Source organism: Heterocephalus glaber, unplaced genomic scaffold (assembly GCF_053883595.1).
Source record: "Heterocephalus glaber isolate CG9 unplaced genomic scaffold, H.glaber_assembly_v1.0 deba00001428, whole genome shotgun sequence".
Lineage (NCBI taxonomy): Eukaryota > Metazoa > Chordata > Mammalia > Rodentia > Bathyergidae > Heterocephalus > Heterocephalus glaber.
In genome coordinates, this window is record NW_028258293.1 from 16249978 (window position 1) to 16275708 (window position 25731).

Genomic DNA, 25731 nt, shown 5'->3' on the forward strand with positions numbered 1-25731 from the left:
TTAATTAGGGCCGGGGATTTAGCTCAGTAGTTTCGCCGCCTGCTGCCTGCTGTGCAAGCGCAAGGACCTGAGTTCAATCCCCAGTACCCAAAAAAAAAAACAAAAACAAAACTATTAATTCACCGCAACATCATTCAAAATCCCAATATAGGGTTTTTTGAAAACAAGAAACTTATTCTGTGATTCACCTAGAATTATGAATCTGCTTGAATGGCCAAGGACATTGTACACTGAAGATTAATGAGTAAGGATGGGTTATCAAAACATAAAATTATGCTATAAAGTGGTGCAGGCATCATGGAGGAACAGATAAAAGATCAATAGAGGGCCAGGGATTTAGCTCAGTGGTTTTGCTGCCTGCTGTGCAAGCACAAGGACCTGAGTTCGATCCCTGGTACCAAAAAAAAAAAAAAAAGAAAATAAAAGAAAAGAAAAAAAGATCAACAAAACAGAACAGAGATGTAGGAAAATTTTATATTTTTGGTGCATGCCTGAAATCCCAGCACTGTGGGAGGCTGAGGTGCAAGAATTGCCAAGTTTCAGCCTAACCTGGGTGTCAAGATAAAAACTAAAATGAGGCTAAGGATGTAGCTCAGTGCTAAGGGCCTAAGTTCAATCCAAGAACCATACACACACTTCAAATTGTATTTGAAGAAATAGCATTTCAAGCAATTGGGAAAAGGATAAACTATTTGATAAATAAATGTAGGACAACTATTTATTTTTGAGAAAAGAGGTGGATTTTCATTTCTCATTGGCATTGTTACCTTTGCTTTGTTCCTCCAGATACCTGCTCATCCTTCTGCATCCAGTCTTTGCCTGAGTGGATACTCTGCATGGACTGTATCATGGGCTCCATGATCTTCATGGGTGGGGCCAGGCCAAATGGGAGAATCCAAGGAAAACAGGGAAAGAGGGGAGGCCTGAGGTTCTCAAGCTAGCTGCTTCCCTAAGCCTAAGATCTTGGCTCTTAGAAGGGAGTGGTCTTCACCTCATCCTCTCCATCCCTCTGGCGCCTCCTCAAGCCTGGGTGGTATACTGTACCCACTCTGTTAATTTGCCCATTCTATTGTAAAAGACCCCTTATTCAAGTCTCCTTTGGCACCTCATTTTGAACATGCTATCTATTTCCTGTTGTGACTTACTGACACCACATCATTCACAAAATTAAATTATAGGAAGATCTTAGATTTCTTTTTTAAAACCTTAAAAACCTTGGGCATAGGAAAATAATTTTTAATCAACATACAAAATCAAAATCCACAAGGAAAAAGATGTATGCATTTGGCTAAATCAAAACTTCAAACTCTTGGATGATTAGACACTCATGAACAAAGTTAACAGAAAGGTAGAAAGAAATATTTGAAATTTATAATAAAATGTTATCTGGACTATATAGAGATTAATTTTAAATATGAATTTATTTTAAATAAAATGATGTATTTTATAAGTTTTAAAATACATATATATATATAAAGTATATTACATATATAAATTTAATATCTATATATTTTAAAAATATAAAATCAACTTTAAAAAGAAACATTAGAGAAACAGACAAGAGTATTAACAGGCCATTCACAGAGGGAGTAATACAAGTGGAATAAATACTATATGAAAAGCCTCATAAAATGCTAGTAATCAAGGAAATGTAAGTAAATGTAAGATAACCATTTTAAACTGTCAGATTGGCAGAATCTTAAAGTTTGGTAACACAAAGGGCTATTGAACCAGAAAGGATGTGACCTCTCTTGTTCATAGCGAGGGAGAGTATGTAAGATGGCAAGCCTTTTGAAGGAAAATCTGGTGGTGGCTATTAAAATAACAAATATGTCTTCCTTATGATCCTTTGCTTTTTGGGTTTTTTTGGTACCGGGGATCGAACTTGGCTCCTTGGGCTTGCACAGCAGGTGGCGAAAGCACTGAGCTAAATCCCTGGCCCTATGATCCTTTTTTTTTTTTTGCATCTACTGTGGATAAAAGATTGCATATTTGCTGAAATAGGAGTAAACCAGGATGTTCATCATAGCATTATTTGTAATAGTAAAAACTAGAAATAGTGTAATTATCCATCAACTGTGGAACAGTTAACATTCATACCAAAGATTATATTCAGTAGCTTAAAAAACCCAGGTAGATCTATATGTATTGATCTAGACAAATCTCGAAAATGTTTTCTCGAATGAAAGACTGTTCAAGTTTGGGACATTGTGTATACCACAATACCATGTGCATTCTTAAATTCTCACAGAAATGAAGCCATCCTTATGTTTCTCTTTATGAATATAAATGCATGGATAAAAGTTTAAAGCATACACCACAAATTGATATCTATTGCTGCCTTTGTACAGGAAACTGGGATTTATTGGAGGAGATACCAGGGATTTTTTGCTTGTTCTGTATTTTACATTCTGTATTTCATTATTTTTTGTATTTGAAACTTTACAATGTGAATGTATTTGTCTTATTTATAAAAACATTATTCTTTTTAATGAACAGTAGTAGTTTCTATATAATCCCTTCAGAAAAAATAAAGGAAGAGCAAAGACTTCAGATTTAAATGTACGTAACTTCAAGAATCTGCCTAATTCCCTGGGACTTTCTCCTCTCTTTAAAATGGAGTAGTTTGCTGTGAAACTCAGATTAGTCAAAGTCAGCTAGATGTGCAGTTGAGTTCCTGGTACATAGAGAGTACTGGCTGATTTTTTCTCTCTCTTCCATTTGACCTATGAGAACTCCAGGGCTGAAAACATACATAGGCTGGGTAGATATCCTGGATTCTTGGGCAAATGGAAGCCCAGTTTCATCTATTGAATAAGTGAATGAACAAGCCACATATGTTAATTGTTAATGGATAAATATATGTTCACATATGTTGATCGTTAGTGGGTAAACAAGAGATGCCTTTCTGGATTCTACCAGGGAGATCAAATTGTTCTGGTTTGAAAGAACAATAAATTAAAGAAAACCAGAGATGTGGGCCAGTTTGCAAATTACCTTCTTTACAGCCCCGCACTTGGTGGAGTGATTGGCCTACTATGAGCTAGGGGGTTTGGGTACTGGTGAGCCAAACCCAGTCTCCAGGCCGAGAGACCAAATGTACTAACAGGCAGCAGCCAGGACCCAAGCCTCTGCAAAAGTCAGCTCTGAACATCCGGAATTGATCAATGATTGCCCACTTTTCTATTTTTGCTCCTGTGGCTTTCAACTCAGGAAAGTCAAATATGTCTTCCATACTCATCATATAAAATGCGCTGCTTCTAGTTAGTCTGCTTCCAGCTTTCCCATGCCAACAACTTCGCAGCAGTGCAGACCTAAAACCTTCCCTTTTGTCACTACAAGGCTTCCCCATTCCTCTGCATGCCAAATGCCAGAGATTGCAGAAGGCTCCTTGGTTATATAGCAAGCTCTGAACACAGCTTCTTTTACCAGTGGTCTTTGCTCATTTCCCCCATTTCTTCAGCATTGTAACTAGATATTAGATGTATGTTTAATATTGTAATTTATCGATATTTCATTTAAAAACAATTCTGCTTTTTTTAAAAAAAATCGGTGACATAGATGAACACCAAGAATCAAACTTTGCCAAGAATCCGAGGAAAGATGCTCAGCTCGCATTAAACCATGAAAAAAAATGAATGTTATTCAAACAAATGGCAGCAAAGGGAGGCCAGACAAAAGCAGGACTGAGTCTAGACAATGGACAGGCACTTCCAGAGTCCTCTGTGGGGCTTTATTCCTTGCAGTTTCTAGGTACTGCAGGGACTGAACCGCCACCATGGGAGGCTCTCTTATCAGCATCTCCTCAGGGGTGAGCTGGATTAATCACAGGTTTGAGTGTGTTGAGATGTCTGCATTTGGGAAATGAACCTAATACATAGGGCCTTAGAGTAGCAAAGAAGTAGAAGATGGTTCAGAAGGTCCCAGCTCTCATTTTCATGAAGAAATGACTTCTTGGATGCTAGGGTTGAAGCCCTGCCATCTAATCATGATTATGTACCTGTTTGAGAACCTAAAATTCTCAGCATCAGTCCCTAGAGGCCTTTAAATCTACTAAAATAGATTATGGCTATGTTTCCCAATGTGGTGAATGTTCATTGATGTCACTACAAAAAGAAAAAATAAAAGGAGATTTATGGTCAAATTAAGTTTGGAAGATGCTGGTGAAATCAAACAGATTTTTTTTTTTTTTGGTAAGACTTTGCAAAACATTCAATACGGGAGCATGTATTGTGAATGTGTAAGAAAGGGATCCAGTCAGTACGCAACATTTGATACATTTATTTGACCAAAGAAATTGTTTTCCTCCCCATCTGTTTACATCTCCCACATAATTTTATAGTAGAAAGTTGTAGAGACACAGATTTGAGACAATGTTGCCTTTCAGAGGAAAACTCTTTTGTCTAGTCATTACCTCTTGTCACCTATTGTAACTCAACAAGGGTAGGATTGGGGGGCCAGATGGGAAGTAGCAATAGAGGGCAATCTTGATGGCCAGGAAGAAGGTAAGATCATCAAGCAAAGGTCCTGGTTAAGAAAGGTTACATTTGGGCCTCAGGTCAGCCTAAGAACAGAGTAAGGTTTCTAGTTGACGGGAGTTCTATGAAATGCAAAAATGTTATTCTAGATGGAGTAGTTAATGATTATTTCTATTTGGATGGTAATTTCTCTCAAGCAGCCCTGGCATCATTATCTCTAGCAAGATAGAGAGTGATCAGGAGAATCACCCTACTGGATGACAATAGATTCAGGCAAATGATTCCTTATGTAGCATTCTACCAGAGATGGTCCATGGTGCCATTTTGGAACAGAGATAATGGATGGCAGAGAGATGACACCACTTATTTAATGCCCCGGTAAAGCCAAATCTCTTTCTGCAACCACACCATAAAGCCTTTGGTAAATGTCAGGGAAGGAACAAAAAATGCTGTAAAGAGCCCATGTTCACTTACTTTAAAATCACACAGCCTGTTCCTGCGGGTGGTGCTATCCAAAACACCTGGATCCGTGTCCTCCTCCGGGGGGTGCTTTCTGTGACTGCCACAGGGCAGTTACTCATAAATTGGGTTTCTTCTTCATCTATGATCTATGAAAAACCAGAGGAAAATAAACACATTAAAACACAATGTCACTTTGAGAGGGCTCCTGTTTCCGGATTGACACTTCCTTAATTTTATTTTTAAACTTGTCATTTTTCATTAGCAGCTCTATATCCCAGGCCCCAGAATAGTGTCTGGCAGAGAGTCCCAGTCAATGTTCGCTGAATTAACATATGGTGAGTACCAGGACTGAGCACATTTGTGCTCCTGGGACAGACCTTGTCAGCACTTTGAGAGACTGACCACTAGGTGATGATCTTGCTCATTTCAGCAGAACAACCCCGTGTTCCACTTTAGGAAGGAGAAGGAGGATGGAGGAGGGATACTCCAAAGCAAACACTATATAGCTGGACATTATTCCACTGTAATTTTATAGCTTTAAATTAAAACATTATGGGCTGGGTATGTAGCTCAGTGGCACCACGCCTGCCTGGCAAGCACGAGGTCCTGAGTTCGATCCCCAGTACCAAAACAAAATAAAACAAAAAACATAAAACAAAAACCAACCAAACAAAATTAAAACATCAAAAGAAAATATACCTTTGGAGAAAGTATAGCAAAGTATAAAGTCTCCCAGCTTCATAGCACTTTTTACTTCTGCAGTGTCTACTTACTAACCATTATATTTACGAATGTATAGTTTCCCAAATTAATTATCACCACTTTCTAGGACACTACAAACAATATGGACACCTTTACCATCCTCCAAGATGGTTTCAGCTCTTCTGCCTTCTTAATAGATACAGATCTTTGGGTGGAAGCTGTTTCTATCCAATTGGTTTTCAGAGCCAACTCCAACTGATTTGGACTAGCCAAGTCATAAGTAGCATTAACAGCATTAATGGATAAAGCTTATTGTGTTTACTGCAGCATGTGCTAGGCACTAAGCTAAGTACCTGAATTACTAATATTCAAATCAAATCTTAAAATATATTTTACTTTAAAAATTCCTTTTAGTCTTAAATAAAAGGGCAAAGAGAAGTCACTCAAATACCTTAGCTCATCATATAATTTCTTCATTGGACAAAGCAAAGGCCATTTTCCTTTTTTTTTTTTTCCATTAAGTTTATTGGTACATTTTAGGTATACAAAAAAGTTACATTCATCATTGGGATCTTCTACTTGTACATGATGCATCTTGGTTATTTTTTCCCCATTCCCCTGCCCTTCCTTCACACCCCCTCCACCCTTCCCTATTTACAAAGATTTTGTTTCCACGTTTTTCCTTTTCTCATTTTTCTTTTCCCTTCTCTCCTTTCCCCTTCCCTTCCCACTTCCCCTATTCCTTTAGATATTTTCTTCCTATTTCACAATATCAATTATACATTTTGATTCTTATTTACACTTTTAGTTTTTCACACCAGAGAAACTATTCGGTATTTACACGTGTGTCTTATTTATTTCACTTAAGAATATGGCCTCAATGTGCATCCACTTAGCTATAAATGTCTCTAGTTTCTCATTCTTTATGACTGAGAAGTACTCCATTTTATAAAAAAAACCCCACATCTTCACACAGTCTCCAATAGGCAATTGGGCTGTTTCCAAGTTTTAGCTATTACAAACTGTGCCACTATAAACATGGGTGCACATATATCACTGTGGTATGATTCTTTTAATTCTTTTGGGAAGATACCCAGTAAAGGGATACCTGGGTCAAATCGGACTTCCAATCCTAGTTGTTTGAGGTATCTCCATATTGATTGCCACAGTGGTTGCACCAGTCTACACTCCCACCAACAATGGAGAAGGGTTCTTTTCTTCCCACAACCCTGCCAGCATTTGTTACTGGTTGATTTCATGATAGTAGCCATTCTTTCTGGGGTGAGGTGGAAATCTCAGCATTGTTTTCATCTGCATCTCTCGAATGAGCAGTGATGTTGAACATTTTTTCATATGTTTATTTGCTGCTTTTACCTGTCTGAGAAATGTCTGTTCATTTCAGATGCCCATGTTTTAATTGGGTCTTTATATTTGGGGGGCCTGATTTTTTTTTGAGTTCTTTATATATTCTAGATAGTAGAGCTTTGTCTGAGGAACAGCTGGTAAAATTTTTTTCCCACATTGTAGGTTGTCTCTTAGCTCTGTTGGTAGTTTCTCTTGCAGTGCAGAAGCTTTTCAATAAGATGAGATCCCAGTTGTTGATTCTTTTTGCTAGTTCCCGTGCTACTGAAGATTTGTTCATAAAGTCCTTTCCTATGCCAATGTCTTCGAGAGTTCTACCTAACTTGTCTTCCAGTCAGTTTAGTGTTTGTTTTAATATTTAGATCTTTAATCGACTTCGATTTTAGTTTAGTGCACGGTGAAAGATATGGGTCTAGTTTTAATCTTTGACAAGTTGAAATCCAGTTTTTCCAACACCATTTATTAAAGAGGCTATCTTTCCACCAGTGAGGATGGTTGGCTCCTTTGTCAAAGATGAGGTGGCTGAGTGTGTCTGGAGTTGTTTCTGCATCTTCTAATCTATTCCACTGACCCTCGGGTTTGTTTCTTTGCCAGTACCATGCTGTTTTTATCACACTGGTTTTGTAGCACAGTTTCAAGTTGGGAATTGTGATACCCCCTGCCATGAGTCTATTGCCTAGAATTGCTTTTGCTATTCTAGGTCTCTTCTGGTTCTAGATGAACTTTTGGATTGTTTTCTCTAGTTTGGTGAAATATACTGTTCAATTGGGATTGCATTGAATCTGTATAGCAGTTTTGGAAGTATGAAGGCCATTTTCTATTACATCTTGTTTTTCTATATTTTTTCCTAGTCTCATTTTCTCCTCTCATACCCACACCTACATACGTGAAATCTATGTACATCTACTTGAAATCATATAGAATTGTGTTTTAATATTTCTTTTACTCAACCACATGTCAGTGTTACTATTGTGAAAATAATCTATTGTTTCTGACTTCTACTTAGTGTTCCATAACACGCACAGACCACATTTTACTTATCCTTTCTCCCAGTGGTAGGCTGTCTCCACAAACATTGCTACAATGAAGAATCTCATGTTGCTAAACTTGTGATCAGAGTTCCTCAGCAATACAAACCACGTGGTAGGATTACTGGGTCGTTTGGTTATGGGCATAGTTACATTAGTTTCACTAATACTGCCAGGTTACTCTGCAGTATGGCTATTAGCTGTGCACAAATGTTTCCAATTTCCCCATATCCTTATCAGTACTTGTTATTACTGGACTTTCTAATGGTTTTCTGATGGTTCAAAGTAATAACTTTCTGTTTTAATTCAATAGTAATGCAGCAAATTTGAGCATCTTTTAATAAAGTTTTCCTCTAAGTAGTTACCTACTCAGAATTGCTGCCAGTGGATTTTCCTGTCCTCTTGCTGATTTTTAGAATTTTTTAGATACAAACACCATATTATTTACAAATATCTTTTTGGCCTTTATAATAGTTTCTGTCACCAAGTAACTTATCTTCATAATTCTTCATTTAACAGAAATATCTTTCTTCTAATCAAATTCATCAGTTCTTCTCCCATGGCTTTATCATTTGTAGTCTTGCCTACAAGGTTTCCATGTATCACTTGTCCCTACTTATGCAGTCTCTCCCTCTACCAACATGTCATAGTGAGGGGGTACACTTGTTACACTGGCACATCATTATCACCCAAAGTCCACAGTCTACATTAGGCTTCACTCTTGGTATGCATTCTGGGGTTTTGATAAATGTGTAATGACAACTTATTTCCATTTAGGTATCATGCAGAATAGTTACACTGCCCTAAAATTTCTGTGTTTTGTCTGTTCATCCCTCTCTTCCCCATGGCCTCTGATAACCCTCAATCATATTATCTCTGTAGCTTTGCCTTTTCCAGAATGCCTTACAGTTAGAATCAGTCAGTGTATAAATTTGCCAAAAGACTGGTTTCTTTTATTTAGTACTACACATTTTTAAGTTTCCTCCACGTATTTTCATGACTTACTGGCTCATTTCCTTTTAACAATGAACCATACCTCTTTGTCTGGATGCACCACAGTTTATCCACCCACCTACTGAAGGACATCTCGATTGCTTCCACGTTTTGGCAATTAGGACTACAACCATAGGTTTTGTAAGGATATGAATTTTTAATTCAGTTGAGTAACTACCAAGGAGCACAAGTCCTAGATCATATGGTAAGAATGCTTAGATTTGTAAGAAAGTGTCAGTGTCATCTTGCATTTCTACCAGCAATGACCGAGGGCTCCTATTGTTGGCTTCCTCATCAGCTTTCAGCATTGGCAGTGTCTTGGATTTTGGCCATTATAAAGGTACATGGTGGTCTCTTAGTATTCCTTTAGTTTCCAGTTCTCTAATGACACACAGTGTTGAATGCTTTCGCACACACTTATTTGCCATCTGTATATATCCTTTGATGAGGTGTCTGCTCAGGTCTTTTGCCTATTTTTAATTTTTTTTTTTGGTACCAGGGATCAAACTTGGGTCCTTGTGCTTGCGGGGCAGGTGGTGGAAACACTGAGCTAAATCCCCTGCCCTTTTGCCTATTTTTAAATTGGTTGTACATCTTATTGCTGCATTTTAAGAGTTCTTTGTATATTCTGGATAACAGTCTTTATCAGATATATCTTTTGCAAATATTTTCTCCCAGTTTTCAGCCTGTCTTCTCATTCTCTTCTCAGTATCTTTCACAGAAAAGTTTTTTTGAACTTTAATTAAGTCCAAAATACCAATTTTTGTTTTTTGAGGTGGGGTCTTGCTATGTAGTTTAGGATTTGAACTCACTATGTACCCAGGCTGGCCTTGAATTTGCAGGGATCCTTCTGCCTCAGCCTCTTGCATCCTGGAATCACAGGCATGCACCACCATGCTTGGCTTTTTTCTTAATTATTTCTTTCATTGATTTGCCTTTGGTGTTTTATCTACAAAAGTCATCACCATATCCAACATCATTTTAGGTTTTCTTCTATGTAATCTGCTAGGAGCTTTATTTTACATTTAGGTCTGTGGTCCATTTTGAGTTCATTTTTGTGAAGGATGTAAGGTCTGCCGCAAGATTTTTCTTCCCTGCAGGTGGCATACATTTGTTCCAGCATCATTTGTTTAAAAGACCATCTTTGCACCATTAGTCTGCTTCCATTCCTTTGTGATTATCAATGGACTCTATCCATACAGGTCTATTTCTAGGATCCCTATTCTAGTCTTTTCATTTAGTTGACTGTTCTTTCACCAATACTATGCTTTGTTAATTACTGCACTTTATAGGAGGTCTTAAAGTCTTTCAACTTTGTTCTTCAATGTCACTGGTCATGGTGTATTTTTTTTTTAAACAATGTATTCAATTTGCTATTTTGAGAATTTTTACATCCACGTTCATGAGAAATTCTGGCCTTTTCTTTTCTTGTAATATCTTCATCTGGTTTTGGTATTAGGGTAATGCTGGTCTCAGAACAAGTTAGGAAGTAAACTTTCTGCTTTTTTCTTCTGAAAGAGTTTGTAGAGAACTGATATAATTTCTTCCATAAATGTTTGCTAAAGTTCCCCAGTGAATCTATGGTGGTGGTTTTTGTTGTTTTTTTATGTTGTGCTGGGGACTAAACCCAGGACCTTGTGCATACTAGGCAAGCATTCTACTGCTGAGCTGCATCCCTAACCCTTGTTTTGTTAGGTGATTTAATAGATACAGATCTGTGTAGATTGCCTATTTCTTCCTGCATTCAGTTTTGGTAGATTATGTCTTTTCAGGAATTGGTCCATTTCATCCAGGTTATCAGATTCGTGGGATAGAGGTATTCATCATATTCCTTTATTATCCTTTCAATTTCCATAGAATCTATAATGATACCTCCTCTTCAATTTATTAATTTGCATCTTTTCTTTCTCACCCTGGCTAGAGGCTAATTATAAATATTTTTAAAGATGGCCAGGGATTTAGCTCAGTGGTTTTGCCACCTGCTGCGCAAGTGCAAGGACCCGAGTTCAATTCCTGGTACCAAAATATATATATATATACATATTCTAAAGAACCAGCTTCTGGTTTTGATTTTTTTCTATTGATTTCCTATTTTTAATTTTATTGATTTTTACTCTGTCTTTATTTCTTTTCTTCTGTTATGGATTTTATTCACTTTTATTTTTCCAGTTTCCTAAGGTGGAAGCCTAGATTATTATATATATATATATATATATATATAAAGTACATATATATATGCACACACATATGTATATAATATATATAACATATATATGCACACACATATATGTATATTATATATATATATATATATTTTCATTCAATGCTATAAATTTCCCTTCAAGCACTGCTTTTGCTGTATCCCGTGAGGTTTTTTTGGTACTGGAGATACAGCTCAGGACCTTGTGCTTGTGAGGCAGGTGCAGTGCCACTGAGCTAAATCCCCAGCCCTCCCATAAGTTTTGATAAGTTGTCTCTTCATGTTCATTTACTTCAAGTGTTTTCAACTTTCTCTTGTGCTTTCTTCTTTTACCCATGTGTTTAGGAGTTATTTAATTTCTAAGTACTTGGGGGTTTTTCTAGCTAGCTTTCTCTTATTTAATTCCATTGTGGTCTGAGAGCAGGCATCATATGATTTCTATTCTTTAAAACTTGTGAAAGTCTGTTTTAGGGCTCGGGATATGATCTATCTTGAGGAATAGTCCATGGGAAGCTGGGAGGAATCTACTGTCGTTCATGAAGTAGTCCACAGATGTCAGTCATACCCAGATGATTGATGTTGAGTTCACCTCTGTCCTGTTTTTCGCCTGTGTCCAACCATTTGTAAGAGATGAGTGTTGAAGTCTCTAACTATAACAAGGGGTTCATCTCCTGTTCCTTGCAATTCTCAGTTTTTTTCTTGTAGGTACGTACACAAGACTGCTATGTTTTCTTAGAGAAACTCATCTTTGTATTGTTATGTAATGCCCCTCTTTTCCCTATGACCTTCCTTGCTCAGAAGTCGGCTTTGTCTAAATGTACTATAGCTGCTTTCTACTTTCTTTTGGGTATAGTATGGTATATCTTTCTCTATCCACTTACTTTGAATCTATATGTCTTTATGTTTAAAATGTTGTCTATATAAACAACATATAGTTAGGTCTTATATTTTTATTCATGATGATAATCTTTTAATTGATATATTTAATCCAAATCCCTCAACTTTATGTTTTATTAATCCAATAATTCAAAGTAATTGTTTAATATGGATTATATTTTTTCTATTTTTTGTTCTTTTTTTTTTACTATTTTCTCTTCCACTTTTCCTGCTTTTTGTGGCATTAAGCATTTTAATAATAACATTTTCTATGATTTAATTTCTTTCCTTTCTTAGCTAAGTGGATTTTTTTTTTGTATCAGAGATAGAACTCAGGACCTTGTGCTTTTGAGGCAGGCATGGCACCACTGAGCTAAATCCCTGGCCCGCAAGCAGTTTTAATTCTTTTAAAAAAATTTTAGTGGGTCCCCTAAGAATTGCAGAATACATTTACCATTCATCAAAGTTCACTTTCAAATAATTCTATACTGCTTCATAGATAGTACAATTTAAGTAAATTTACTATATATTTTTATAGTGCAATATAAAAATATTCCTATTTCCTTCTTCCTGTCCCTTGTATTACTGCTGTCATTCATTTCACTTATATATAATCTTACATAAGTTATAAACACAATCAAGTACGTGTTTGTATGCTATGATTTTGAATGTTATAATCCTTTAGATCAATTAAAAATAATAGTTTTAATTTTACTTATTTTCTGATGCTCTTCTTTATGTAGATTGGAGTTTCTGGTTTATATAATTTTCTTTTCCTTTAAATAACTTATTACTTCTCGCAAGGCAGGTCTACTGGAAACAAATTTCCTCAAATTATTTGCCTGAGAAGGCCTTTATTTCTCCTTTATTTTTGAAGGATATTTTTGCAGGGTGTAGAATTCTAAAATGGTAGTTTTTTCTAATGCTAAAATTTCACTCTTTGTTCTTTCTTGCATGATTTTTGAGAAGTCAGATGCAATTCTTATATTTGGTTCCCTATAGGTAAAATGTTATTTTTCTCTAGTTTCTTTCAACTGTTATTTCTTTATCTTTGACTAAGTGAAATTTTAATAACACACCTACATTTTTTTGAAAAAGTTATCCTGCTTGGTGTTTTCTGACTTCCTAGATCTGTATTTTGGTGTTTGACTTTAATTTGGAAAAATCATGTCATTATTGTTTCAAATATAGCTTCTGTTCCTTTGTCTCTCTCTTCTCCTGCTGTTATTCCCTTCATGCATACTTGTATCTTTTGTACAAAATGAAATTGAAATATATGGTCAATGTGTAAGTTTTAAAAATTATTAAAGTAAAAGATACAGTGCCATTAATCTCACTCAAAATAATCCTCCTTGCTTCATTCTTCAAATACACATAACCCTATCATTCTTTCCACTTTTTGAGGCAGTTCTGAAGACCTCTTTTGATGTGTAAACAAAAATACGGTACATGCTTTCTGTCAAGTGCTATCAAAAGGAAAGGTAGTCTTGTAAAAACACTATGGTGTGTCCTAATTCACCTTATGTATCAGATCTGGCACCGTGAAACTTCTAGCTCTTCCCTGAAGTCAAAATGACCTCAAGTGGTGAGAATTTTTAATTTGATTGAGGTCACTGTGGCAGCCATGACAGTACAACTAAAGACACGCATGAAAGAGGTCTTCCAGAACTGCTTCAGAAAGTGGCAAGAATGATGGGATAAGTGTGTTTGAAGAAAGACAGGAGTATTTTGAGGGAGATTCATGGCAATGTGTCTTTTACTCCAGTACATTTTAAAAATTTTAAACATAAGCCAGATTTTTCAATCACACTGCATACTTCTCCCACAGTTCTTAATCTGTTCTGTGTCATGTCTCATCCCCCCACTCCCCACTTACGGTCACTTTCCACCCCTTCCCTTATTCCTCACCCCCATCCTCTTTCTCTCTGCTTTTCAACTTTGGAAGTTCCTAAACAATATATCCTTAAGCTCAGAGATTCTTTCCTCAGCCCATGTCCAGTTTACTAAAAAGCCTATCAAAGCCATTCTTCATTTTATAGCTTTTAATTACTAACATTTTTTATTCTCTCTTAGAATCAAATTTCCATTGATTTTTCCATCTCTCTGCTTACATTATCCATCTGATTTTGCATGTTATGTTCTTAGCATTTTACTCTAGCGTTTTAAAATTCCTAGTCTGCTAATCCCAACATTTCTGCAATATCTGTGTTTTGATATTTGCTCAGTCTCTTCAAATTGTGTTTTTCACCTTTTAATATGCCTTATAATTTTTTGCTTAAAGGAGCACATGATATTGGGTAAAAAGAACTGCTATAAACAGACCTTTTGTACCTGAAAGGTACAGTAAGTGTGCACTGAAGAATTAGGTGTACATTCATCCTTCAGTATCCATGGGACATTAGTTCCAGGAATACATAAAATGGCATACTTTTGCATAAAACCAAGGTATATCCTTCCATTTATTTTAAATCATCTCTATAGTACTTATTATAACTAATACAATGTAAACACTATATAAATGATTGTTATTGTTTGGGAAATGACAGGTAAAAAGTCTGAACATGTTCAGTACATGTGTGATTTTTTTGTTCAAATATTTTTGATCCTCAGTTGGTTGAATCCATGAATGCATAACCTGTGGTGGAAGGGCTATCTGTACTTCCTTCCTCCCCTCGGTTGTGAGGTTCCTGGCTCTATGACTTGGCTGTAGTATCTGCCTTAGCTCCTTCAATTGCAACTCCCTGGACTTCCTTTTGACTTTGACCTTTGTTTTTCTCGATGGTTATTATGGCCTGAACAATAATAATAGCTAGCATTTTTGAGCACTTTCTATTAGTGAAGGACTTTTACATATTTTATTTCCATTCCCCTGGAAACTAAGCATCACTGGTCCTCTCCTTGAGGAAACTACCTTGATTCCGATAGTAAGTAACCTGTCCAAAGTCCCACAGTGCCAGAGCCAGGGTTTGGGCTTATCTCCCCTTGATCAATGCCTGTGCTCTTTCCTCTACATAGTCCCCTCTGCTCATAGTGCCCTCTCCCTTATGTTAGGTAAGAAGTTTCTTTCTCTTCAAGCATGACTCCATGAAACCACAAATATTAGCCCAGCTCACAACAGCTAAACACCCCACTCAACATACACACAAGAATTCGGTAAAGGTAAATAATACTTTTGCTTCACATTTTCTTAAAGGGTGCTTAGATTTCTTTTTGCAGTTTTGTTGGTATCAGGCTGGGTTTCCAAACAATGTTTTTCCTAGGCTTGGATAGTTAGGCCCCAGTGAAGTCTCCTTTGCTGGTAGTCACAGAGAACTTCTGTAGCTGCCTTTACCCTAAATCTTGCCAATGCTTAGGAGCATTCTGGGTGAGTATACCGAGACAGCCAAAGAGAACAAATATTTTATTAGTACCTACTGTGTGGCAGGTATTTAACATAGTCACATCATTGACACCTGGAGGGGACAGATGAGGAAATGAAGGTCAGAGTGATCTGGTCTTGATTTTGACCCAACATTGTTGAAAGCCAAAGCCCATATTCTTTCAAGTTGCACACTAACGAAGATCCCAGTTGGGCCAAAGGCCGAGCCCCTTGGGCAGGAACACAAACAAAGAAGCAGGTTTTCCAAGCCATAGAAGCCACCTCAGGTAAATATGGCTGTTTACCCACATTCGCAGTGGCCAGATGGTAATTAAGCACTGAACAGAAGGGGTTGTGTTTCCTCTAATTCAGAGAATGCTCCCAACATTGTTTGCTTCTCAGAAAATATCAGCATCCTCCAAAAGAGCTTTGGGTCCATCAGAACTCACTCTTGGACCTTTCCTTAAACCCAAGTGTCTCCACACTTATTATGCTCCAGAGTAGGCTTTAGAATCCTACCGTATTATTAGTCACCAGCTAAATCATAGGCACTTTATTTCAGTCCAGGGTTTCTTCTCTCAATATCTGGGACTAGAAAATTAAAATTCACTACAGTATGATGGTTGTGACTAATAATGGTATTATCAGATTTGTATGGATATCTTCTAAATTTTCTATTGCTTATGATGAAGGGTTTTTTAAAGGTCTATTACAACATTCCAAGGTTTACATTTCCATTATATATACAGGTTAAAATAAACCTTCTCAGATTAAATTTAAAGTCATTTTTGGAGCAGTTTCCTGGTAAGGAAACTGACTTGATACCTTGCAGGAGAGGGAGAGATCTTAACTTGTGACAGGCTCTCATCTAGCCAGGTAGGACAGACCCTGATATCCACCAAGGTTTACACAGGTGGACAAGGTTTGATTTTGGGAACACTTGTCAGAGTGACAGCAACTGGTTGGGTGTCTGGTTGTGAACAGACCTTTCCAGACTCCAGGGACAGTTCCAGCTATCTTGTCAGGACGACTGTCAAGGCTTTCAAAGCCTCTGATTGCAATCTTAGTCTTGACTCACACGCCGTACCCATCTTGAAATCTACATCATGGGGCCGGGGATTTAGCTCAGTGGTTTTGCCACCTGCTTTGGAAGCGCAAGGTCCCAAGTTCAATCCCTGGTTCCAAAAAAAAAAAAGAAATCTACATGATAACCTACTTTCACCCTTAGGTAAAGTCATCTTAGGAATAGATACCTTACGACATCTATTCTTCTCTCATCCTAATTTTGACCTCACTTTTCTTTTCAGACTCTGGTACACAATACTTCTTTCCTAAATTGACTGTTGGCATTTCTCAAATCTGGCCTGGACCCTTTAACATTATCTCATCTTTCCTGGTCCAACAGACACAGCCTGAAGGGAGGAACCTGACCAGCATCAAGGTTCCTGATGAAGGTGCAAGTGTTCTAAGGTCTAACCACAGGTGTGGGACAACTGGGTGATTTCTATTCAGAAGTCCATGTAGGTGGCCTTGGGGACATTTGACTTCCGGAAGCAGAGATCCAGACAGAGATCAGGGCTACTGTCAGGGTCATCTGAAGGGTAGGGAATCAGCACATCCAAATATGAATTGTTGAGGCAGGGAACTCGAGTAGCACTGACAGGGCCTGCGGTAGGGAAGGAAGAAAGAAGATGCTATGCCATCGTCTCATAAATATTTCTTCTTGGGGGGTCTTGTGAGAAGTGGTGGGGTGGACTGGAAAGCACACGATTATTTGAGTCAGGTAGCTTTGGATTAAATCATGGTTCAGTCGCTTTCTATTTGAATGACTTTGGCCAAGCCACTGGAACTCTTGAGACTGTTTTTCCATGAGGACCATGATGTGGATCTTTCTTGGTTGACAAAAGGAATAGAGGAGAGCCTATTTCCAAACCATCTAGTACCCATGATAGGCACTCAATAGATTGGAGATTCCCTTTTATGGTGAGCACCCTTCTGTTAATGAGCCACATCCCAAGGGGTGAGCATTCCTTCAACACCTGAGGAGGAGATCCCAAAGAGAGAAAGCAGGATTGACTGAGCTCCTTACCAGTACTACACAAGAAATACTTATTCACTGTAGGAAAATCAGAAAACAAGTGAAAAATATGAAGCAAACATTCATATTTCTACCACCCAAAGGTAGTTATTAATATATTTGCATATATTTTTCAAGATTATATATATATATGTATGCAATTTTAGAAAATGGAATTAGACTATACTTCCTATCTTGTAAGCTGCCTTTTCATTCCACAAAACATTGTGACTATTTTCGTTTTACACTCAATATATAATCTCAATAAATTTTTATGGCCCTGTAATAGCCTAGTTAATGGATAGTCCACATTTTAGCTAACAAATCTTTTTTTGTTTACAATTTGGTGTTACTATAATGATCATCCCTTATAGTGAAATTTGATACCTTTAATTTTTCTGTGAGATTAACACATATTATTATTGCTGGGTCTGCTTAGGAAGGGATTTCAAACTATTTCAGTAAAATCTGAGTGAGAATTCAAAGTAAATAATCCCAGCCGTTAAATCACTTCTAATTTCACGTGTATTTTTTTTAGTCTAAAAGTTATGGAGGACAGCTGCTTCTGCCTTTTATGAAAGATCTTTCAATATAGATTTTTTTAAAATTAAAGACTGTGCCTTTGTTGCTTTAAAAAGTTAGTTCATTAAAGTTTGCAAAGACAAAAGAGGAAAAGGGAAAAAATTCACTGTTCTATCATTTTGCTTTGTTTCTTTCTAGCCCTTTCTTTATTTCTATTTGAAATTTGTAAATACTACAGTGTAGCTGTGTTCACTTTGTGTGTATGGAAGGAGCCTCAGCAGTACTCCAAGTTTTTCTAAACTCATCCAAAAGATAAGCTGAATGACTGCATAAAGAATAGCTTTTGACAGTGGTCCCTCCAGTAAGCTATAGTCAAGGCCCAAATCCTATCTTCTTTCCCAGCCTCCCTTTTTACTTCAAACAGATTCTTAGCTTCATTTTATTCATCTTTCTTTACTTTGCTTACTTTAATTTTTCTTTTCTGGGGTTTTACCTCTGCCTTCCAGACCTAAAAGCATGTGGGGACCTGGGGAGGTGGTGACACGGCCATGAGCACAGGGACAGCACCTCTCCTTGGGCATGTGGCCTCAAATCTATGTAGAGTTAGCCCCCAGAGCCAACAGACTGTGGTTCCCTCAAAGGCAGATGAACCTGCATGAGTGGTTTCACACATCAAGAGCATATGCAGCAGGCCAGACTGGAGCAGAGCTGGGCCAGGAGGATGGGCACCCTGTACAGGCCGAGGACCTGGCCTTTCAGAAGGATGCGCTCTAAATATCTACCCAACCTTCAAGTGGAAGGGAGTGGGGTGCTGCAAGGGAAAAGGAGCCAGAAAGACTGCAGGTTCTGCACCCCTCCTCTAGTCCCTGAACAGCTCAATTCCTGGCCCTGAGCTTGCATACCTCACCCAGCAACCATGAGGCCCGGGATGCAGCTTAGATGCCATGTCTTGTCTTGCATCTTTGTGGGCTTTGGGGAGTTTTGCTCCCTACCAAGAGGGTCCAACAGCTATTCACTATAGTGTGACTCTAGCAAGTGCCTGAACTTTCCTGGACTGAGTCTGCTTCTCTGTAAGATGGTAAATAATAGTATCTACCTCAGTGGGCTAGAAGGGTTTGAATGAATATATAAGGTATTAGAGAAGTTCCTGGCACAAAGTTGTCACTGTGTAGATTATAATGTTGTACTACTGATAAGAATAAAAATTATCATCATCATTTTCCTGTGATGCTTGCTCACAATTCTGGTAAAGACCATTTTCTTCATCTCATTACATTTTCTGTGATGTTTTCGTGCTCCTTACAGATTGGTAAGCAGGGCACCAGCCCAGCTGGCCTGCACCTAAATCCAGCTTGGCTTAGGAGCCCAGAGTAGTACAACAGACAGGCTCCAGCAGCACTGGGACGTGTGTGTGTGGGGGGGCGGGTAACAGTCTAACAGTCTGCTCACTCTACTCAGGGAGTGGCCCTGGGTAAAAGAGAAGGTTTCATCTTTCATTGAGGATTGGAAGCCACTAAGAAAAATACTGTAGTGGCTTTGCAGAACTAGTGACTTACCAGGGGTGGGTAATCTCAGTAAGAGATACCTCCCGTAGAACAACCAGGAAAAGAAGGCAGAATTCTCCTTCCAACCAGGTGAAATAGGCCTCCTGGAATCGCAAGAAGTACACAGGATAGGAGAGAGAGACTGTGTGGGGTTGGAGCGAGGCTGACCTGCATCTGAGGTCTCAGTCACTGCACGGCGCTGAGTAGATTAACTTCTCTGCACCTCAGTGTTCTCACCTGGACAGTGGCCGTGTTGTGTTTATGAAAGACGATGTTCTCTGTACAGTGTCCAGCCGGGTGCCTGGTGCTGTTAGGTACTACCCCATACTGTGACTTCCTTTGAGTTCTTAAAGTGACAACCAGAGAATGTGCCTTGATGGCACCTTAGTGTCTAAAGCCTAGCAAGGGACTGATACCTCCATGCTGGAAGATTCATTAAACCTTACATTTGCTGAGTGTAAGAGCCAGGGAATCCCAGAACACACAATCATAGCAATATTGTCTAGTATTTAGTAAGCACATACAGTGGACCCTTGACTTTCGAACTCAGTTTGTTCCCAAGAGCTGGTTGTAACTCAGGTTGGTTAATGAAGGCTCAGGCTCCTCTACACAGCCTTCAAAGTCTCTCTCCTGTATCCAGGCAGATCTCAGTGTCCTTAGAGAGACATTGGCCCAGGACTTCTCAATTAACCCCACACAGGAGAGGGTGTTGTAATGCTCCTTCCAGAACTCTTTAAGGGTTAAATCTGTATCTGAGACCACCTGGAAGCACAAGTGGCTGGCATCTGAGTTGTAACTCAAGACTTTAGTTACAAGTTAAAACTAAAATTCTGGTCGTAACCCAAGTTGCATGTCATACTGGTCATAACTTGAAGGTCCTCTATACTCCATATTCTTCCTGACACTTCATGTTAATTTCACATAATCATCTATCATCAATAATCCTATGAAATACAGTAGGAATCACTCCTGCCATTTTGGAGATGCAGAAATGGGGACTAGCAAGCAGAGGGTCTGGGCTAACGTCCCACAAGACTCCAAAGTTCATCATCATTGGACCTAACTCACAGATCCCTTCATTTTCACTTGGGGAGCTAGAAAATTACTCTGATAAGTAGGTTTAAACAAATAGAACCACATAATTGGGGAATTTTATACTAGGTAATCTAATGCCTAGGAAATAAATCAGCCTTTTAAGTTTTATTATCACAGTACAGTTGAAATGTTTAATAATTATTGCCAAAGAACAGTATAATGCAGTACTAAAAATGAGTAATTGAAAAGCCCACCAAGGCAGATGAGGCATCTTCTCACCGAATTGCTCTTGAATACTTTACATAATTATTTCATTCAGATTTATTCAAAATGTATGCCTCCATCCTGCTCTGCGCCTGAGTAGCTCAGAAGGGCTCTGAACACCACATGAACACCTCAGGGATGGACCGATGAATGTCTCTTACACATGAATGGGGCTTGAAAGGGTTAGAGTTCCTTTAGGATGGGGATAAGGAGTAAAAACTACTGTAAATTGTTGTGGCCCCTCCATGTCTCACTCTCTGAGGGTTTATATGCAGGAACCATCTTGCATCTTTAAAGTACGTACCAGTCCTGAGAGAATTATTACAGGGCTATATTTCCATCTCACACAAGAAACAGAGGCCCAGAGAAATTCTGGAACTTGACCAGATTCTCAAAGCTCATCCTGAACTCGCACCACATACTTTGACTCCAAACTGACGGTGGCCTTGCCACTGTATCCTCAGCCTCCAGGAGGACCCTGGTGCACATAGAGAGGCCTTTGCATTTTGGGAAGAGACATCTCGGGAGGACAGATGCAGAAGAAAACCGATCCCAGCCAGATTTTATTAGCAGCTCTGGCTCCTTAAACCTTTGAGTTGCTGATGCTTCCGCCCCCATCCAGGCCTTCATTTCTTACAATGTCAGCAAGTCCTGGTATGGAGGAATCCAGACCTGTCCCCCCAGGGATGCAGTTTCCCATGGATCGGGCCTCCCCACCTGGCCCAGATCAGCCAGATCAGCTGAGGCTGCAGGCTTTATCAGTGCGCCAGCTTATCATCTCCCCAGAGCCTGCAAGTGGGAGTTCTTGGCAAATTCAGCTCACTGGCAAGCATGGACAGATGGCTGCCTGGATGAGATGAAAACTTTTGTTTCTGGTCAAAACAGCTAAAAATGGGGAAAATGGCGGGGGGGGGGGTAGAGAAAAGTGACACTACCTCACAGGCAGAAAAACTACTATACTTTTATAATGTATTTAGAAGACTATAAATAAAAGAGGGAACTCTCGTCCTCTTCTCCGCCCTCGCACACAATAAGATAGTGATATTTCCAGAAGACCGACTGATCTTTCTTTCCCTAGACCCCAGTCTCCTCCTCCCTCATGCTGATGCTTGGCTGTACTCTACAAAGTCAGCAGACATGGGCTCAGGGTCACAAATGCTCACACTCCCACTTTTCCTCCTACCTCTGCCTGGAAAATGAGCTCAAATCCAACTTGGGGTTATCTCAGAAGCGGCTTACACAGCTCCTTGGATGTCTTCTTTCTCCAGGACACAAAAACATGTCATATTTCTCTCCATTTTAGAATGAAGACGGTCTACATCATGCACAGATGTAGATCTTAATGAACATGGTCCACATCTGGGAACTGCATTCCCTGGGGCAATGCCAAACTTTGATCTGATTATATTTCAACACTAAGACTCTCTCCCAAAGTGATGGGTTTATGGTAGTTCTCAATGGCTATTTGTCAAACACACTCATATTGAGCACTTGCAAAACAGATCAAGTATGTGAGGAGAAGGCATTTTGTCTTTGTACTCCTGGAAGGGGTGGGGTGGAGTGGGGAGTATTGATGAAATCATGCAGAAAATGGTGCATTTCCCTGGGCTGTATTGAAGCAAATGAATAAGAGTTGCTGGCAGAGAGCTGGGAGCTGCTCGGGCCTTGCTGAGGAGGAGGGATGTGTGATGGATCACAGGAGGAAGCTCTTTCAGATAATTACCAGAAGCTGGAGAATCAGCTGTTGTCCTGTCAACACAGTGTACTGCAGGACACAGTGTATTGGTTTTTTGGGTTTTTTTGGTACTGGGGATCGAACTCAGGACCTTGCACTTTCGAGACAGGCGTCAGAACCACTGCGCTAAATCCCTGGCCCTAGGACACAGTGTATTTCGGGGAGGGAGTAGGGAGGACAGAGGGAGAAACATGCAAAGAACAGGGGCATCTATGGTCTCTGGCCATGGAAGCTGGGTCGGCGGGGTTTATATTTGTTCCCCTCCAACCCTCAGGGCACCCCTCTGAGAGCCTAGGGTTCTCGGACACTGTCCCTCTTCTCATGGCCCCACTCCACCTGTCACCTCCCCAGTCCCGGGGCCTGGGCCGGCCTTGCTGCATAAAATGCCCACCCAGATGCTACCCTCTCTCACTGACCTTGATCTTTGCCTCTCCAGGACTTCTTAACCCCTAATGTAAGAACCAGGATTATGCCAATCCCATTCCCAGGCCGGCTGATTCCTTTTAGATCATCAGCACCTAGCACTGTCACCAGATGTGGTCCAAGGAGGTCCCCCAAAGAGGAAACAGGCAATTCAACTTCCCCTTCACCCACAGAGTAGGTTGGTTGGGTCAGCAAGAGGCATAAGTACATTTATCTTCAGTTGTTGTTTTGGGGGTTTTTTTTGGGTACTGGGGATCGAACTCAAGTCCTGGCGCTTGTGCAGCAGGCGGTGAAACCACTGAGCTAAATCCCTGGCCTGACATGGGTACATTTATGAGGTAGAGTTGAAGAGGTCTGCAGCGGGGAGGGAGAAAGATATATAGGAGACCTTGGAGGTATCATTTAAGATGGACGTTCATGTCTGGCCTAAAAACATTCCATATTGCCCTTCCTTGAATCTGTTTCTTCATCTTAAGGCCAGATGACTGGCCTTTACCTTATCAACTAGGTTAATTCCTTATTATCTTTAAGGGATTTAGGTGTGATGGGCCTGGGAGAAAAATAAACAAGCCTAGTGAGTAAAGACATGGATAGCTCTGGGTAATTTTGATCCTGCTGAGAGCTCTAGTTTCCTTTCTCCATCTTACCTACCTTTATTCCTTCTGTCCTGCCTCAGCACTGTGCCTGACACATCATCTTAACCAATATTTGTGGAATGCACAATTGAAGTCATTAAAATCTAAGAAGTGCAAGTACTCCCTTTTTAAAGAAGAGGAAATCAACACTCGTGGAGGCCAGGTTGCTGGCCTGTGGTAGCAGAACTGCTGTAAGAAGAGGATGAGAGCAAAACTCTCAGGGGCAGAGCCCTGCCTGTTTTCTTCCACTGTTTCCAGTGCCTGAACTTGGGCCTAACAAGGAACAAGAGCGCAGCACGTTTACTGAACAAACGACAGAACAGTTTCGCTAACCTTGCCACCAGCACTGGTTCTGCCATTGTCTGCATACCTTTGTCCAAAGTCATTTCTCTCTAGATATCAATTTCCTAAAGTGGAAAATATGGCTTCCAGAAGATTCCTTCCATTCCTACTCGTAGCCAACTGGCCTGACGCACCTGTTTTATCAGTCTGCAGCTCTTATGCCAGGACATTCCAACAGAGCAACGTCCTCACCTCTGCTGGGAGGCCTCTAAATGGCTCCTTCCAGTCTTTTTCCATGTTTCTTCTTTCCCTGTTCCCTGTCTTTCATGTCTCTCTCCTCTGACAAGTGCTCCCTGAAGGCAGCCTGTGATCTACAAGAGAGGGACTCCATCTCCCAACCAGCCCCGCTCCACAGAGCAAGTCTATAGCTGAGGAAATATGGTCGTGACCTTACCGTCCTCCTACACTCAATTCCAAGGGAAAGCCTCACTTTGTTGATGTAGCTGCAGCACCTAGGAGAGAGTTCACGTGTTTGTATGCATGTGGCCCTTCACTGATAATATTATTTAAGTCTCACCTCTGACTGCCTGTCAGTTTTACCCTCACAATATTTTTCTCCAGCACCCTCAAACCCCCAAAGTCAATAAACCACTGCGGCAACCTGCTAACTTATCTCTCTCTCTATCCCTATCCTTAACCCCTACAACCCAATCTTCCTGCAGAAGCCAGAGTGCTCAGTTACAATACATCAAATCACGTTCCCATCCTGTTTAAGACTTCCAGCGGCTTTCCATAGTATTTACCAATCCAACTTTACAAAATCAGCCCACAACTCCCTGCCTGATCTGGCCCCTGTCAAATCCTTGGACACCATCTCCTGCCGCTGTCTCATCCTCCAAGCTCCAGTCCCTTAGAACCACAGGGCTCCCTTTACCCAGACCCTTAATGGTCCACTTTGGTTGTTTCCATCCTACACGATCCTGTCCAAAAGCCTTAAAGAATCAGGAAGAAGAGCAAGACTGAGGAACACATTCATCTATGCTGGAGACTTCTGTGGTAGCTGGTTTCCCAATGGAAGGAACATGATCCTGCTTTTTAGCTTTGCTCTTCTTCACCTTTGGTTTCTTAGGGTGCAGGCCAATGAAGCAGCTTCAAGTTTTGGGGTTTTTTTAAGTCAAATTTATGTGCAAAATGTGAGTAAAGAATCAAGTACATTGCTTTCTCTCTATTGAAAGACTTCGGTCATTCATGACTTGAACTTTTAGACAGTTAGTGAACAGATGGGGTAGGAGCTAGAGTTTATTGAGCTACATGCCAGCAATCCTCAAACAGGTATTATGATCCCTATTTTACACAGGAGGAAACTGGGTGCAGGAGAGGTAAGCGATGTCCCGAGGAGCACACAGCTGTGCTAATGGACAGAGCTGATATGCTGCCCCGTGGTGCCTGATCCCAACCCTCAAGCTCCTTCTTCCATCACAGCACCTGTCTTTTTTTTTTTTTTGGTACCGGGGATTGAACTCGGGTCCTTACGCTTGCACAGCAGTCAGTGAAACCACTGAGCTAAATCCCCAGCCCACAGCACCTATCTTTACTAAGCATTTCCGTTTTTCCCAGCACAATCTCAAAATCAACAATGTATGGGGAAGTAAAGATTAAGACATAAAAGTGAGCAAAGGCTGTTTATGAAAAGCATTTCTGAATCATTCATTTACCTGTGCTAATTGTAATATTTCAGCAACAAGCTGTTCTTAC

The 25731-nt window shown here is 39.7% G+C and overlaps 1 protein-coding gene across 2 annotated transcripts in view; it reads right to left on the minus strand.

The window, feature by feature from the left end:
- The window catches only part of Spon1 (spondin 1), a 283414-nt gene that overhangs the window by 207995 nt on the left and 49688 nt on the right, over positions 1–25731 (minus strand). For both annotated transcript variants that reach the window (XM_013074649.3, XM_087211613.1), the window contains exon 3: positions 4953–5086. In XM_013074649.3, the coding sequence (XP_012930103.1) occupies positions 4953–5086 (134 nt within the window). The remainder of the gene's footprint in view (positions 1–4952; positions 5087–25731) is intronic.